This window comes from Lingula anatina, chromosome 1, assembly GCF_051362555.1.
Source record: "Lingula anatina isolate TDL-2025a chromosome 1, LinAna3.0, whole genome shotgun sequence".
NCBI classification, from domain to species: Eukaryota; Metazoa; Brachiopoda; class Lingulata; order Lingulida; family Lingulidae; genus Lingula; species Lingula anatina.
The window spans coordinates 51,756,555-51,774,197 of record NC_141767.1 but is presented as its reverse complement, the minus strand read 5'-3'; the positions used below and the strand labels follow the sequence as shown (position 1 = coordinate 51,774,197).

The 17,643-nt window shown below is 34.6% G+C and overlaps 3 protein-coding genes and 2 long non-coding RNA genes across 5 annotated transcripts in view; 3 read left to right on the top strand and 2 right to left on the bottom strand.

Moving 5' to 3' along the window:
- Positions 1-50: 50 nt before the first annotated feature.
- LOC106160731 (TM2 domain-containing protein 2) lies at positions 51-3,886 on the top strand. The gene is made up of 5 exons (XM_013537399.3): positions 51-254; positions 1,725-1,812; positions 2,137-2,252; positions 2,499-2,587; positions 2,985-3,886. Exons 1-5 carry the CDS (start codon positions 73-75, stop codon positions 3,107-3,109), a joined length of 600 nt encoding a protein of 199 aa, XP_013392853.2. The 5' UTR covers positions 51-72; the 3' UTR covers positions 3,110-3,886.
- LOC147764445 (uncharacterized) lies at positions 3,717-5,177 on the bottom strand. Its single transcript, XR_015335085.1, has 2 exons — positions 4,652-5,177; positions 3,717-4,454 (listed from the first exon to the last, which is right to left on the bottom strand). It is a non-coding gene; the product is annotated as an uncharacterized LOC147764445 (long non-coding RNA).
- A 1,632-nt stretch (positions 5,178-6,809) lies between these two features.
- LOC106160740 (uncharacterized) lies at positions 6,810-9,264 on the top strand. The gene is made up of 4 exons (XM_013537410.2): positions 6,810-6,977; positions 7,167-7,417; positions 7,873-8,007; positions 8,231-9,264. Exons 2-4 carry the CDS (start codon positions 7,172-7,174, stop codon positions 8,630-8,632), a joined length of 783 nt encoding a protein of 260 aa, XP_013392864.1. The 5' UTR covers positions 6,810-6,977; positions 7,167-7,171; the 3' UTR covers positions 8,633-9,264.
- Positions 9,265-11,544: 2,280 nt separating this feature from the next.
- On the bottom strand, positions 11,545-16,268 carry LOC106160781 (uncharacterized). The gene is made up of 2 exons (XR_001238161.2): positions 12,784-16,268; positions 11,545-12,555 (listed from the first exon to the last, which is right to left on the bottom strand). It is a non-coding gene; the product is annotated as an uncharacterized LOC106160781 (long non-coding RNA).
- Positions 12,049-17,643, top strand: part of LOC106160779 (fibroblast growth factor receptor-like 1) — a 37,343-nt gene continuing 31,748 nt past the window's right edge. The window contains exon 1 of the mRNA XM_013537505.2: positions 12,049-12,344. The gene's annotated coding sequence lies outside the window, so the exon portion shown is untranslated. The remainder of the gene's footprint in view (positions 12,345-17,643) is intronic.

The window sequence follows — 17,643 nt, the reverse complement described above, 5'->3', positions numbered from 1 at the left end:
GAGAACAATGCTTTAAAAGTGTACCGAACTAAAGTTAGGTTAATGTATGAAGTACTACTTTATGGCGTGCGTATGAGAATGGCTGCTTCCTTGAGAGCAGCCGTCGTCAGCTTGTTTTTTATTTTACTTCAATTTGTTCTCATTCTCAATCTGCAAACAGATAATATATACGTACCAATTGGTCAAGAAAGATACAGTGAAGAAGAGGGGTATCATTATAACCCTGAAGGGCCTTTGGTCCTCTGTGAGTACCTGTAAGTTTACCCCATAAAATAATAAATGTTATATTAGTTCTAGTAAGTGGTACACATCGAGCCGTCACACATGTATTTTATCAATAATATATTTAGAGTTCAAATGGGGAAGAGGGACGAAAGACATTGCTTGTTGTTCTATCTTTTAGATTTACCAGGGATTTTGCTGTTTTTCTGATTAAGTGGGGTTACACACGATTTGTCTAATTGAGCTAGAGACTTGAAATTCGGCACACAGATAGCCACAAATTTGAGTATTATTAAACAGTTGATACTTTTAGTTTTCTCATTTCGATCAAAAGTTATTTAAAGTCATAATAGCTCTTCGTTTTGGCCAAAAACTGGATTTTCCTAGAGTAAACGGCAATTTTCCCGTACTTACCAATGGTCAGCGACCCCATTCCTGCATTCAAAGTTAGTCTAGGGTTTTTTCCTAAACGTTTGGTTTTTTGTTAAAATCTCTTAAGAGATTAAGAGAGATTTTAACTGACGGAGCCCTCTCTGACATTGCATAGTTTCTGGTGACCTACTTAAAACCGCGGCAAAAGCAGACGACAACAACGCTATATAACAATAATATAAGATTCATAAGATATATTCGTCTTATTGCTCAAAATGCATTTATATCTACAATGTGTGCAATTCTGGGCTTTTCATTATCCGATGCACTGTACAAAAACTCGCAACTTACATCTGCGTATTGCATCAGGGGTTTGGCGCCAGATGTTATTCTGGTCTCGAATGAATGCGAGAATCTGCGTGACACCCTAATGTCATTGGCAACAGATGCCTTGACGACCGGGAAGAAAGGCATTGAAAGGCATCTGACAAGCACAGATTTTAGTTTTACTACAATAACGGCTGTTTTAGTGGTAAAATGGAATAGAATATATTTCCATGCATTGTTTACAATGTATTTCTTGTGGAATTTTGAATCTCAAAGGAAGAGTTATTATTGCTTTAAGTTTAAATAGCACCACATCTGTCATTTTTGAGACAGCACTTTCAAAAATGAGTAAAAAATTACCCCACTGGATTTTCAGCCCTTAAATGATGTCATAGAAACTTGAAATTTACCACAAAAGAGTTAGAGGAGCTAGGCATGAAGACCCAATTAATATTTTAATCCAAGAACTTTGATTAAGTTTGTAGCTTCTCACTAGCAGTCAGCCAGTTACACAGCTCACAGCAGTAGTGTATCAACCTTTTTTTCTCACCATTTTGAATGTCATCTAGAATTTGTAAGATCTTATACCTAATGGTCTGTACCGAAATAATCATATTGTTGTTTATTTTGTTGTCATTCACCATACTATGATTTTTTTTATTCCACTTCACTTTTTTTATTGGGTCGTTCAAAGTAACCTGCAATCCATTTGTAGGGGGGTGTCCATGTTGTCATGCACAGTCAACCGAATATGCTGGCTTGCAGTTGTTGAAAAATATCATAGAATGTTGTTGTTTTTTAAGGCCAGAAGAGTTTATTGGTTGTGAAGAGCCAACTGATCATGATGGGAACCTGACAGCTAGGGATGAGTTAGGATATGGTTGTGTTAAGGTAAATACCATTATATTTATTATGGTATATATATTTTTTCTAATGCTTAGCATTGTTAGAAATTGTTGACTAAGTATTTTCACAGAAAATTTGGGCCAGATGATCTGCAGCTGTACTTGCCAGCTTTGCCCCACTTGGGTAGGATAGGTATATATATATCACATTTTGTACTTGCCCTTAACAGTTGCTGCCTTGTCTCATGGTTGTATCTAACACTGATTTGTAGAGGTCTTGTTTTCAAACCCAAAATTATTCAGCAGGTATAAAATTTGATGATAATGATGATGATGATTTTAATGCCAAATTCCCTGCTATTTTATATAGTGGGGCGGCCAGAAGTATGATGAAGTGGAGAAGACCAAAGTAGTGTGCCGCGTGTTAGATTACATCGAATGTTTTGGCAACAGAACTTTTTTCAAGGATGGAGTACCATGTATCAAGTAAGGGTCTTACAAACAGCCATGTGTAGATACTTGCTCTGAAGTTTTACTGGGTGTATTTACTGGGTGCATTTTTGCTATTGTAATGAAGGGTTCTGGTAGTAATCACAGCTTTACTTTAAAATCGTTAGACACATTTCAGAAAGAGAGCAAGAGATAACAAAAATCATCCTTTTGTTTTCATAATGTTTCAAACAAAACCCTTAGAGACATTGTTGTATATTCATGAAACATGTTGTGTTTCAGGTACACAGGGCATTATTTTGTTGTCACTCTCATCTACTCTGTTCTACTGGGCTTTTTAGGCATAGACAGGTTTTGTCTAGGTCACACTGGTAAGATAAGTTTTAGGCTTCGTTCACATGCAATGTCTATTTTCTAAATTCTATTTTCTATTCGCGCTATCTTATGATCAAGGTCTGTGCCCTGAATATACCGCCGCGTAATTACTGGCAGCACGAGCCAGTTACTTATAGTAACTTATAGTAACTGGCTCGCGCTGCCAGCAATTATGCCGCGGGATATTCAGGGCACAGACTGTGATCATAAGACATACCGCAAATAGAAAATAGAATTTAGAAAATAGACATTGCATGTGAACGAAGCCTTATTCCATGGAGTTTGAGATATTACATCTAAGTTACACAATACCTCATGAATAATGTTGCCTTTGAAACTGCTTATATATATATATATATATATAATACCTTTTTTTACAAATTTCCATGTTAGGGACAGCTGTAGGCAAGTTGATGACATTGGGAGGAGTTGGGATATGGTGGATAGTGGACATCATTTTACTTGTAACTGGGCAGCTTTTACCGGAGGATGGCAGCAATTGGATGCCAAACTATTAAAATTTGCATGATAACAGATGGATATCTACTAAATTATAGAAAGGCATACAACATCTTGATGAGAAGTTATCCCAAGAAAGTGCAGTTCATCAGTGCTGATTGACATTGCCAGACTGAGGGCTGTTCTGGAAGTGTAAAGCTCTGACCATATAACACAGGTCTGTGGCATGATGATGCTTAGTGAATACCACAATTAAACTCTACTATCCTGCAAGTGGTTTTAGTGTTGCTCACAAGGGCATAACTGGTTTTCTTCTCTGTAATTCACATTAAAACTAGATACCTACTAGTTTGTACATGCATAAATTTGACGACATCTGCCAGTGTTGATAAACATTCCTATTAACAGACTCCATATTGAAAAATTAAAAAAAAAAGAAAAGAAAAATTGAGTCCATACTTAAGGATTATTATGGCAGATTTTTTTTATTGAAAATAGCACAGCCAGCATGCACCTTTGATCTGCCAACAGAATTATAACATATTGGTATTGCCAAGTGCAGATTGTAGACAAGGGTGTATATCAAGAAGGTATAACTGACCACATAATAAGAAAAGGTAGTAAATGTTTTTAAAAATATGAGGTAGATGTGTGTGTGTGTGTGTGTGTGTGGCTTTCTTTAACACATTTGGGAGGAAAGTTGAATTTCTCTAATAATTGTTGTCTCATTATTGCCAGAATAAATGTATGTCATAAAATGTAAAAGAATTGTACATAGATGTAAATTATGACCAAAAAATGTTATTTGTAAATAAACACTTGTATATTTGCAGTAATTTACGTTTGTCTTACTATTGAGAGTTACTCGAATTGAATAAAGACTGATTTTTTCACGCTATTTTCACTCGCGTCTCGATGTTGCATCATAAAATGAACTCTACTTTTGTTGCTTTTGAAAAAAAAACGGTAATAATACTACAAAAGTGTTTCTTGATCCTTCATTTAACATTAACGTGAGTCTCAAACTTTTCGTGTCTTAAGTTTCCTACATTGCGAGTCCTGTCGGAAAACGAGGAAGCATATGGCTTCGATGTCCTTATAGCTGCGTCATTTTTATCCATTTGAAAATTGAATTGACAAGACATTAAATTGTACGGTATCTATGATTCATTGTCTTATTCACATTGGAATGCGTTCATGTTATTGTAATCGACAAAAATTTATTTTCCATCCCGTACATCTGTTTATGCCAAGATTGACTTGCATGTTTCAAACTGAGGCAAATTGAAATTTGTGTAACTATTACTCTAAACTAGGAACGAAGCCCAGTCCACTTGTAACAGGAGTCACGCTAAACAGACCGCAAATGTTTTGGCAGTGGTGTGATGTGGGTCCGTCTTGCATCTGTGTAGAAAGATATTATTAGATAATGTTTATGTATTAACCTTAAATATATAACTAAGTTTAATGCAAATAAAAAAATAATAAATTCAAACAAACCTCCTTTTTGCGTGAAAGTTGAATGGGTATGCTATAGTGTAGAGGTTTGTTTCAAGCTTTTCTGAAGCTCAGGGTGGTTATTATGAAATTTCTGTACGTACTTTTCTTGGAAACGTGCGTCAAACGACCCCCTGTCTTTTCTCTCGGTTTACTAAGCTTGTGACTTTCCGCTTGGTGTTATAAAAATCTCCTGCGGCGACAGGTCTGATACTTTTTACTTAATATTGCAGAAGCAATACCCCGGTATGCCCCATATCACTTGAAGCCTTCACAAAAACAAGAAATTTCCTCCCGGTGGCCTGATCCCCTGCTGCACCCACTATTCAACACCTGTGCCTTCGCATGATTTCATGAAGATACGAAAATTTTACCTGTCGGCGGATTGTTGAGACACATTTTCCGTTATGACATCAAACCCAAGCAGATTAAAAGAAAAACAACGTCTTTTATTTCAAAAAGATTATATTTAGATAATATTTAGCTGAAAGGCTCACCTTTGACGGAACGTTCTACATACGTTTACTGTAAACTAAGCTCATGTCAGTAACCTCAAGACAGTACTTGCTGTCATGTCCTGACTTATCGGAGTTATACGATCTTAAATTAAACATAATTCCTTAGACTCAGTGGCGGTTTAGAGGGGAGGGGGGAAGTCAGGGGGGTCCTGACCCCCCCCCCCCCCCCTCCTTCGATTTCTGAAAAAAATCACACTTTTATTCCCCTCTTGAAATTAGAATGTTGACTAGTTGAATCATAGTTCTAAACCGTACCAAAAGGCATCATTCGCCCTCTAACATGCCAATATTATCGGGGCCCTTTAGCGGGCCCCGAACCCAACGCCGGGGGGGGGGGGGGGGTCGGTTTCGCATCCGCGGACCCCCCTCTTCAAGTAATCCTGGATCCGCCCCTGAGACTGACTGGAAGTCTGGTTTGTCCGTCAAAATTATTTCGAAATTCTGTTTTTGAGAATATCGTAACTCAATTTCCTTGTGGCTGTATTCCATAAGCATTTTAATTATACTGTACATCAAACCACAATCGTAAGTACATGAGACAAAAGAGCTGGGCTCCTGTTCTGTTGATTTTGCTACCCAAAAACGTCACACCTTTCAGTAGAGTTGAGGGTACGTGAAAAAATGAAAAAGACTCAAGGTCAAATGTTTGAAAAATGACTTTGAAAAATGTCTTTCCCGACATAAATTGTTCTGGCTTAGCAGACTTTCCTTGCTATTAATTATAAAGACCTATACTGTATACAAAATCTGCTGTGAATGCACTTTCTGCTATAGGCACGATCCCACCTGGTTTTACATAAAATTAGGAAAACTGTATTTCCAGCAGTATGTAACATAATATATCAACTTCCGTGTGTCAGGACAAATGCTTGTGGCCAACCATAACAAGTAAGGCTATAGGGAAATCAAATGAATTGAACTGAAAAGCTATTTGAACTTTTAGAATCCGTGTAATGAAAAAAAGGGGGGAGCGTTTAGTTGCATTCTCATACATTGACACCATGCCAGCACACAGAGTCTTCACAAGCGGAATTGGGAAGTCCGGCAGACCAGGAAAGAATTCTTTGGGTTGACCAAATGTTTTAATTTTGTTTTAGGTAGTTTATTCAACTGTAATTCAGCCCCGCGGGCCAAGGGTACATCCATTACAACACGACAACTACATTATATTACAAACCTTATACACATTCACTTATCTACACAAAAATCCTTTCTTAATTTATTATATATAAAATATAATTTATTATATATATATCGCATGATGTACGAAGGCCGCCTGTCTATTTATAAATAAACATTATGTGATGACATAGCAGTCACTAGTGACATTGCCCCAATCTCGGGAATATAGTGTCCCCTCAGTTTTTTTAAATGACCTTAACGACATTTATATATGCCCCTCATCCTCCATTACTGAAATGCCTTCAGATAGGCACGCAGTGCATACTGTTTTTCAAATCTACAATGAAGAAGGACCTTTCCCAACCTGTAGGTTGTGGTTTGAGATTCTAGACTTGCAGTATCTTCTACTTTATTCTGTTATGGACGCAAAAGACACATTTTCCTTAAATTCTAAATCTTACTTTTTAGGCCACATAAAAGTGACGTCGAGATCTAACAATTTCTTGAAATTTTAATAAAATATAACAACCGGAAATTCTCTTTGTATCCTCCTTGTAGACCGGATTCAAGAGTCATAAGTCTCTGTTGCTATATTTAACATGCCCTTCAGATGATCAGCGATAGTATTTATGACGGAATTTCTTATGACAAATGTTCTTATTTTACTTCCCCGAATGTTGTATAAATAAAAAGATCAGACAACTTCTAACAATTCAAAAGTTATAGTCTGAAAAGAAGCTGTTCTAAACTTAATAAGGGGGATTTCTTTTGTAATTTTAACCTTTGAACGGTAAGATCAAAGTGCCCATATTTACGATAATCATTTATTATACTGTGGTATGTAACTTTTCTTTTGTATGTTGTGCGGAAAAAAGATATATAAACCTTAATCGAGATTTAGACACTCGTATTGTTATTTCGATCTGAAAAGAAATTGGCTTCGTGGTGAATAACACTTTATGATTCTCTTTATGTGTAGGAAAGATGCTGACCTTGATACTGGTGAGTGTATTTGTGACTGTGATACAGTTATCTACAACATCCCCGTTGCCGTCCAGTGATCTTCGATGGAACATGCCGTGTGCCCGAGGTGGAAAAAAGGCAGATAACGTGCCGAAAGCTGTCACAATATCGAACGAAACATTGGCTAACCTAGAGGAAGCGCTTAATGTATTTTTGGACCACACTATCCAGATATCTAATCAGGCGCACAGCATCAAGAAAAGATGGGTAAGGGCACTGCACAGATTATAATCAATCGTTTTAAATGTATTTAAAGGCAAAAAAATTGAAGGAATTTTCTTTCCCTTACAAAATTGTTTTATTAAAAGGTTTAACTGGTCTTTTGGTTTAACAATATTGGCTCGTTGATCGAGGAAGGTCTCTTTCAATTAGCAACAAATGCAGTACCTTTGAGAAAGGCATCTGTAGGATAGAAAATAGTGTTCATCTATTTTATAGTTGCCGACGACAGAATTATCATTTTGGTAAATATCGCTATCAGTTACCTGCATTTGAACATGGCAAAGCGGTTCTTTTTGTATCCAAGGCTTGGGTCATCACGGTGTTAATTACATATAGCTTAAATAATGCCCGCATTCAAAGAGTTTCAATTGTATGAACTAGGCTTTTAAATTCAATGTTTTGAATGACTTATTTACGTTTGTGATGTTATGCGTTTCCAGTTGAATAATAGATACCACGACAATGTTGAAATTTTCAACTTCGTACTGAAATCCGTTAAATCACCGACGTCGCTGCCGAGTCTGATCTATTACGAGAACGGACGACCAGTGGTCAATGAATCGGGCATTTGCAATGTAAGTTGAAACCAAATAACATGATGAAAATTGAAAAAGGACTGATGTGTTGACTTTGGTGTAGAACAACGCCAGCCAAAACTGCTTGTTTAAACTTTATAGGATAATTATAGTTACATTTCTTTTTTCCTTATTTTTAAGGCTTAAAATGGATTTAATTGTCGTACATATTAATTTCATGGCTAATCATTTTTGATAATGTAATACTATATTCTATTTTCAGGGTTCTTGCATAACCTTTTTGAGAAATGTGTCGGAATCTCTCCGAAAAGAGACGATGCACTTGGAGATCATACGGGAACACGAACATGCCGAATATTTGACACACAAACAAACTGCAGATATCACGGATACTCATCTGTTAGAAAATCTCGAGAATCTCATGTACGACATAGTCTGTGAAATAAACGAATTCATAAATGAAACAGAAGATGGTCTAGTAAAATTTTACCAAACAGAAACCCCTTCCGGTTGGAAGAGTTATCCGAATAAAAGTGAAAGGTACGCCAGAGACCTGGTGTTAATTCATCATGTTCACAGTCTAGTTAACAGTGTTAAGGACTCATTTTCTCATGTTATGGCAGAGAGGTTCAGATCTTTGGGAAACCCAGGGTCATTGAACTAATGTTTTTGCTTTGATGACACCAGCGTGATCACACAAATGTTGGTGCTAGCCTGATGCAAACTGTGATGTTTTCGAAATATTATTTAGACATTTACTTTTTGTTTTATTATATGGACTACCTTACATGTATGTATGTTTGCTGTGAGGGAAGGTTAGATGCTATAAGGAAATAATCAAAGCGATGTTTATTGAAGACTGAAATGTGTAGACTATCAGTCACGATGTAAGATCTATTTTTTTTAAATTTGAGACATCTTTTGGGATCGTCATAATATTCTTTAGTTTTGAATCTTGGTTTTGTTTACTGACTCCAAATAGCCTATACTGATATTTTCTCATACATGCACATGCCAATTGTACACGAAGGTATTTTTACTAGGTTAAGTAAGGGTTAAAGGTATATTATCCAAATTTATCCCCCACATTGGGATTTTCAAGCTTGAGTGGTACATACTTTTAACGTTGTATTATTGTGATATGTTATTACAGGGTAAATTTATACACTTTGTTAAAATTTGTTGACCGTTATTCGGTAGGCTACTTATTCCTATTTGTTGTTGAGCTGTTTTATTGATTATATACTAATTTATTCTTTTAGATTTTATGGAAAATAAAAAGTTCACCTCATGTTACATGTCCGTTCCATGCTGTTTGTCAATGTTGAATTAGAGATTAAATGGATGTGATCACACTTATACTTGAAGGTGATGATCAAGAGACATGAAGAGAGCTGATTATCGCTTATGCAACAGAATAAATTATGAATTTCATGTTTTCTGATCTCTAATGTCATATGCAATACTAAATTTTGATGACGACGGAACTTTCTTGTGAACGGAAAAACCGCAACTGACGGAAATCATGTCATCTAATTTCCATTACAAAAAAAAAAAAAAAAAAGAAAAAAAAATCAGAGTCACTGTGATCAACAAAACTGCCTAAAACACTTTTCTCAGTTCAATGAATGATGTGTAAAAGTCATCTGCAAATTTAAACCTTAGATAGACAAAAAAAAAGGATGTCAATGAACTTCGCCAGGTTGAACGAAATTCAAATATGATGCTGATTAAAAAAACGTTTAAACGGTTATTATTTTCTAACGGTATAGAGTAGATAAATCTGTCTTTGGGCATCTTAACACGATCAACAGGCGTATCAGACATGGGAGCAGCACCACACTTTGTTGTTTTTCTCTTTATAGTAGGCCTACTACATGTATAATCAGATGGCGTTTTTTTAAATAATTGTGTTAGATGAGACAGCCAAAGACGTGGTGCAGGTCGTACATTTGTTGCAACAATCAAGCAGAGACATACTGCAATCAGAACACACTCCAAGTTACGGTAAGTCGATGCATAACTAGCAGTCAAGAGACTGGTTGCGGTAATGGTAATATGGTCTGGTCCTATGGGTTGATTTAAGATATCATCAGGAAAAACTGCAATTTGCGAATTTTCTTATTCATTCCTACCGACATTCAAACTGTAGTAGAGCCATGAAAATCCTATGAACAGTTCTTTAATTCATCTTTGAACTTGAATCTACGGAGACATTTGAATTATAAAGAATGAAATACACTTTATTGTTATAAGTAAATTTTCAGGTAGGATATTTTGCCATATAAAGAAAGAATTTTAACAGGGAAGATAAATAAGAATTATAAATAAGAATTATAAGGGGGAAAAAATAACTACCCAGTCATTTAAAGGAATATACATACTGTATAACTCAAGATTTTTTTTTTTTAATTTTAACAAACTGCAAACTGCAAATATTTAGTGCTGATTACATCTAGTCAATATGTCGTGTGGATCAGCCGTACTAAGTACCTGGGGCTGCCAAAGATGTTGTACATGATCATTATAGACATTCCTGCTGTCTGATCAGCAAGTGATACAAGTGTCACTATTAATGTGTCAGATGAGTAAATAGCTGCAACAGGCAGCTAATGACTACAATTTTATGATAAACTGACATTAACATTATATGCATAGAAAATACACTATATAATAGAATTAATGCATATATTACTGCAGTGTCGTTGCTTTTCTGTTGTGCAGAATATCATATCTGTGTATAAACCCACTCAATAAAGTGTGCTTCAGTTATTATTTTTTTTACGTGAATAGTCATCATTATAGTTGTAGTTTTTGTTTTGCACATTGAAATTGGTTCCTAAACTCTTATATCTACGTAGACTACATTACTTTTGAAATCATAACTATTATGATACAGGCCCGTAGCCAGCAATTTCAAAAGGGGGGTTCGTTTTCTAAAAAGTGGACCTTTTTCCATAAAAACATCATGTACTTACATTAAATTTTACCCAGAGTGGACCTTTTCCCAGCAAAAGGTGCGGTTCTTTCTAACCCCCCGAAATCCCCCTGGCTACAGGCCTGTGATATATAATGATATTGTCATTGAAGAGGGACATTGTAGTTAGAAGTCAGCATTCAGTTTGTGATGTATAGGTGCTGATTTGTTCCCATATATGTTTGCACTAGTGTCTTATTAATTTATTTGCCAATTTCTCAAAATAAATAAATAAATAAATAAAAATAAAGAGGAGAAAAGTAAGAGTATTTATTTATTCTTTACATCCATGAGATATGTGTTTGGTCTAATGTCATATGTGAACTTAGATATAGTAAATTGGAAAGAAAAACATGTTGTCTTATAGCATGATATTACTAAAGATAGTAAAAGATAAGTTTTGAAGAATGTTATCTTTCTAAGCAGACATTGTGTTTTGCATTAGTAGCATATAAGAAGTTTATGCTTGTTCAGAGTATGTGGTTCATACACGTAGGTTGGACATTTTGTTCAATAGACATAGATGGTTTTACTTTTGAGCCTTTAAATTAAAAACATTATGAATTACTGCCTGTTCATGTTTAACCAAGACATTTCACTTCAATGAAAATTTATTTATTGTAAGATCTTGGACTATCAATCTGTACTAATGACTTTTCCTGTCCATGGCATATTACTGTAGAGACTTGCATGCATAATAAACATCACATTACCAACAGCCAACAGGTGTTAAGCAGCAAAGAACAGTTAATACAATATATCATTTCAATGAGAAAGAGACAGTGTCCTGAATACATGAGTGATTATGGCTTTAGTGATTAACTCCTTGTTTGTCACAGGTGAGCTGTGCCCCCTGTTGGCAGTGCATATGGTACTAGTACCCTACACACAGAACTGGATGTGGTAAGCCCTCCATTTCTGTCCTACCTGAATTAGAGCATAACTGATTGATGACCTTTTCTATTGTCATCACCAACAACACTTCATTCTCATTGGTTCCGGCAAGTAATTATTTTCATCATCATTTGTTATAGCAGTGAGCGTTCTTTAGTTCTTATAACCGTCCATGGTTACGCCTACTGGTGGCTGAAATATGTGCATTTTCATGAGATGATTCTGTCATGCGGGTTGTGTGTACAAAGATGAATAAAGGCCAATGCTACGGAAATTATGAAATATGGTTCTGCTGGAATAGATGAATTTAACTTTCCTCATTTCCATGCCTGGGTTGACCTGTTATTCCATTACACTGTCACGACTGTTAGACTGTCCTGTGACATTCAGTGGTTTCTTTGTTCTCCTTTTTCTCTCTTAAACAATATTTGAAATAGTAACTTTTTTTCAAGGAGGTTTAAGTGATTACAAAGAGTAGCTGACACAGCAGTGAATTTGAACATAGGTAAGATAGCTTTGATTTAAACAAATAACAACTTTATGTAATACTGTCATAAAGATATCACATGGCACTGTGATATTCATTTCAACTTTAGACTCATTTGTAGAAGTAGTATAATTTTGAAATAGTAAAAGAAGTAATCCGTTGTTTAGATAATTTATCTTCACTGGGTCTCTCTCTCCCCTTCTCTCTCTCTTACTTCTATTTTTGCAGCCTGAAATTTATTTATGTAAATGTCACAATATAAAAAAATCATCCCAGATTACAGCCTATGCGATACAAATCTGTGGTCTGACATGGTGAGTAGCCCTGGAGACAGCATGCTCCTATCTGTAAAACATCACAATTTAAACTATATTTAAATCAAAGAATGCAGACATTTTTATCCATTTTATTTTTTTTACTTCAGCCTTAAAGTTAAAGATTGTATTTTATCAGATACCTTTCAGTTCCAGACGGCAAACTTGGCACTAAATGGCTGTCTTCTGCCCATTCTGGTGCCACATTGTCTTAGTGGGCTGGCTGAATGTTACACACTAGCATGCCATCTTGTAACTGACTACAAATGCTTATTACATATGTAACAAAACATGTAATTTTCTTGTCATTTATGTAAATTCTCATTTGTAAGGCTAAAGATGACTGAGATTTTAGTTCCTTTCTGAACATCCCTTGAACTACTAGTAAGACAATCTTTCTTTGTTGGGTGGGGGTGGGGGGATAAAACAAAATATAATAAAAATGAATTTAAAGGCATAACAAACTCTTCATATGAATTTCCAAATTTCCACAATAAATATTGTAAAAATTGTAAACAATACATAGGAATATAGTAAATGCCATTTCATTTACCAAAATGGCAGTTATCACGATTATTCTTGAATCTCTGCCATCGGACCACGTGGACCTTCATAGGTTGCTACCCTTGATAATTACTGGTATCTCAAGAGAAAATTACAAATTACACACATAAAACACTTTGCGACTTGCTTTGAATGTCAAAACAGATTCATTAACAATTGGTATATAAGGGAACAGTGTCATTTACCCAAGGAAAATCCACTTTATGGCACTTTTCCCACAAAAATGAAGAGTTGTTATTCCTCTTATATGCAATATTTGAATACAGTAGTTCTTTTTTTTTCTTACTAAATGCAGAGTGAATTCATATGCATTATAGTGTTTGTGAGATTTCATAGGGGTGAATTATTTTTGCTAAATTTAAGTGATTTATAATAATTAAATAATTTACATATGCCATTTTCATAATTGTTTTGACTTTGTTCTCAATTTTATTTGACTAATTATGTTTGAATAATCTGGAAACAGTTTTGATACAGTGTTTTGGGAATAAGAAGATGTAGGCATTGGGAAAGCCAACTTGATCAAAAGCTTGATCGAAATCTTTTACATTAAATATCAAATGTAGTTAATATGCCCCCTTAGATTATTGTTGAAAATGCACTATTCATTTCATCTTCATATACATGGAATTACTGGTAGTTCAAATGTATGTTTGTGCATGCAAAAGCACATATGCTATCATACCTATTGTTGTACTGATGGCAATACTGTTCATGTTTGATCAAGTAATTTGGAGGATAGTGTCATCAACAAATAGGCTGTAGCATTATAGAATGTAATTGGAAGTTATCTAGCCTAGGTTTTAAAAAAATTATAGACCTGCAATAAAATGTAACAGGAGGTAGCTTTTCACATAACAGAATGCTACAAATTTGAATGTATGCTCACTGTGTCTTTTTTAATACAGAGTGTAATGGAATCAGGATTTTACTACTAAGTTGATGAAGATTTCTATTGAATGTGTTCCATAGCTAAGAGCACACCTGCAGCTGCAACCTTTATGACTGTCATTCTGTTTGGACACTTATTTGAATGGAACAAAATATGGAAAGGAGGGAGATTGACTCCATATTTCATACCCTCATGCACAGGTCTAGATGGTGGTGCTACTTTCAAAACAAAATTATTTATGCAACCTCAGATCTTCCCATAAAGGGAGAGAAGATACATTCTGTGAATTGTACTGCCATATTTTGTGTGCTAAAATAGTTGTTTTGGGGATTGGGCACAAAATGTTTTTTTCTTCCCCTCACTTGTTAATATGGGGGATCTGCCCATGGTCCTTTGTGCATGAAAATTTAATATGCTAAGAAAAATTAGATTTGTGAACAGGCTTAGAGGTTCATTATAAAAAAAGATGACACTCATTAATGCTTAAATCAGAAGTAAATAAGGTAGAACAATTTGAAATTGTTTCAAACGGAATTATAAATGGAATTGGTAAAGTGGAACATAAAAAATGCAGTTCAAATTCACTAATAGGATTATAATTTAAGTTATTGTAATTCTCCACATTTATTTTTAAGATATGGATGCAAAACTTCTGTCTTTTTTATTGCATAAATTCATCTTAAAATTATACCAAACAGGTTATATCAAGTAAATTACAATTAAAGAGTTTCATAATTGCGGCATATTGAATAGTGTAATGTTATGATTGCCACTTCACAACAATTTTTTTTACTTATTTTTGTCATGCATGATTATCTCAACCAGTCTTCCTTTTTATAGGTCATTAAGGCACTTGGTTGACTTTTTCGAATTAAAAGATATTTTAATTGCAGGAGATAAATTAAGGTGCATTAGCAATCTGTCCTACTGAACCAATAAGGACAAATAGATGTTCCTACCCAGTAATTCAGTTATTCCATTCCATTTATCTTATTCCAGCTTTATTTAGCCATGGATTAGAAAATGTTGTTTTGGGAGTTTTAAGTTTCCTCTCACACTGTGTAATAGCTAGATTTAAAGTGATTAATACATAGGCCACTCCTGGGTGGGAGTTAGATTGACCAGCCGATAGCAGAGAAAGGGACTAAAGCCATAGACACTACAGGTGGCAACTTCTAACATGACATGAGAAAATTGACTGAAATAGGTTTTGAATTAATTTAAAATAGTAACCCGTATGCTGTTTGAGGAAGATGAGCCTTACAATCGTATAAAATTGTGAAAATGGGGAAAAGTTTTTTCCTCTGTTTTTTTTTTTTTTTTTTTTTTGGCATTTGGGCAAATTACACACATTATTTTAATACCGAGAAAGAACTAGAGTCCAACGTTTAGTGTGGGATTTAAATGAGAGACTTCGCATGTAAGAGAGACCTATAGTTGTAGGAAAGGTTCAATTATTTTCATCCTAAGATTTTTTTATCTGATAAAGTCAGTTTATTGCAAGTTAGTTGCTAAAGAAAAATGACCTAAACTTTTGAACCTTTGTCAGGTCCCTAGCTTTCAAGATGAAGCACATGGTAGGTCCCAAATAATGTTACAGACTAGACAATATCACCTGGCAATTTTTCAGTGTAAAAATGTCATATCAAAGTAATCTTTTTGTCTGCTGCTCTAATATGTACAGTGGATTGTATATAACATTCATTAGATGGAATCAAAATCAAAATAGATGTGTGTTATACCATGTACATGTACAATATACATGTACAAGTTGGGTTAACTGAGGAGGTAAAAATATGATTTTTCTGAAAAAGACTCCTTTTGAAATTACTGGCAATACAGGCTTGGTCTCAGCTGAAGAACTAGGATGACAGACATGAAATCCAAGTTTTACAGACTCGGAGCTAAAGACAAATGCTGATATGTTTTGTGTACTTGGACTATGCTCTACCAGGTACATAATATCATGTTATGTAGGGCGTGATATATGGGCAATCTGCACGAAGACGTACAATATTTTTTGTACATTTGATGAACTACTTTATGCAGGCTCCTGAGCTGGTTAAATGCATGTCAGGATAGAATTAGTACATTTGATTCGTAAACATTAATCACTTTATGACTGTGTCTGAAGAAATGGTCAGTGACCCTCAGTGATATTGCACGATTCTCTTAAAATTTAACAAAACAAAAAAAAAAAAAAAAAATATATATATATATATATATATATATATATATATATATATATATATATATATATATATATCATTACTAAGGTCTTATAGGTTGTAAATTGGGTGTCTGTCATAAATAAAGCAAATATCTGCAAAACCCTAGATTTGTAAATATAGCATAAGAGAATGCTTCAACAAAGCTGCAGAACTTTTAAATCTTAAAACTTAGAGAGCTATCAGTACCCTACATTTCTTATAAAAAGTGTTTTAAAGTCAGTCCTTTGTAGAAGAACATGTAATATAGTAATGGGGCAGAAAAGAGACAAGACAGTCTTTATCTTCGTCATGGTGATGATGACTGTCTATCATGATCATAGACATTAAGCTCGGCCATCAACTTTATGCATTTATGGATATATTGTTTATATCTTACAGCTGGTATGACTTGATTATCATAAAATTACTACCCTTACCCTACCGATGGTACAACACATCCAAGATAATGTGATAAAGCTGAATCTTGCTTCTTTGCTCCAGTTGGAGATCTGACCCTTTTACTGCCAAATGTAATCAGAATTTGGAAAAAATTAAGTGAATGACACTTGTCATAGCAAGTATAGAAAACTGGTGAACTGTTCGTTATTTAATATATTTGATTAAAGTTAATTATCGCATCATGTGTATTATATGATATGATTTGAATTCAGTCTGATGTTCAATGTATTATGTTCTAAATATATAGATGTGTAAAAGCATAATTTGCTCTCAACTTTTGTTGGATCCATTACATTGTGGACCACGGTACTCCAACCAAAAAGCTGATTGGCTATCTAATGTTATGACCATGGCACATAGTATTTGAAAACAATTATATTTTCTTATTTTGATAAAACCTGTAGATACATATGTACATGAATAATTATCAACAGTTTCTCTGTTCCAATGAAGGTTGGTTTTATGAAAAGCTTCAGTATTTGCATTTAGATCAACAACAAAAAAAGGGGCATTTTTGTTTGTTTTGGAACAAAATAAAATTGCAATTAGCATTTTATGAGTGAAATATGCCATGCTTAAAACATTTTAACTTCATTAATTGTCAAAAAAGTTAATGAATCTGATATCACACAGATCCTGTTGACAGAACTAGAAAAGTACTAAAAAGATAACATACTAATATACAATTTCAAAAGCTATCATTCCATCAGCAAAGAGGAAGGGAAAACTAGGTATGTTATCTGAACTGGAAATAAACTCTCTCATTATTACAAACATGTTACAGCAGTCCTACGCAGCTCACTTGATTAGGTAATGCTAGAACTATTTTCAAAACTATTTTTTGCTTAAAATCTCTCCATCTTATTACCTAGCTGCTG

Excerpts from the sequence above, each read along its gene's own strand:
- LOC106160731 (XM_013537399.3), top strand. The coding sequence starts at position 73 with ATGAGAATGGCTGCTTCCTTGAGAGCAGCCGTCGTCAGCTTGTTTTTT. Across the intron at positions 255-1,724 it reads TTGGTCCTCTGTGAGTACCT|GCCAGAAGAGTTTATTGGTT; the intron begins GTAAGTTTACCC and ends TTGTTTTTTAAG. Across the intron at positions 2,588-2,984 it reads GTTTTGTCTAGGTCACACTG|GGACAGCTGTAGGCAAGTTG; the intron begins GTAAGATAAGTT and ends TTTCCATGTTAG.
- LOC106160740 (XM_013537410.2), top strand. The coding sequence starts at position 7,172 with ATGCTGACCTTGATACTGGTGAGTGTATTTGTGACTGTGATACAGTTA. Across the intron at positions 7,418-7,872 it reads ACAGCATCAAGAAAAGATGG|TTGAATAATAGATACCACGA; the intron begins GTAAGGGCACTG and ends ATGCGTTTCCAG. Across the intron at positions 8,008-8,230 it reads ATGAATCGGGCATTTGCAAT|GGTTCTTGCATAACCTTTTT; the intron begins GTAAGTTGAAAC and ends TTCTATTTTCAG.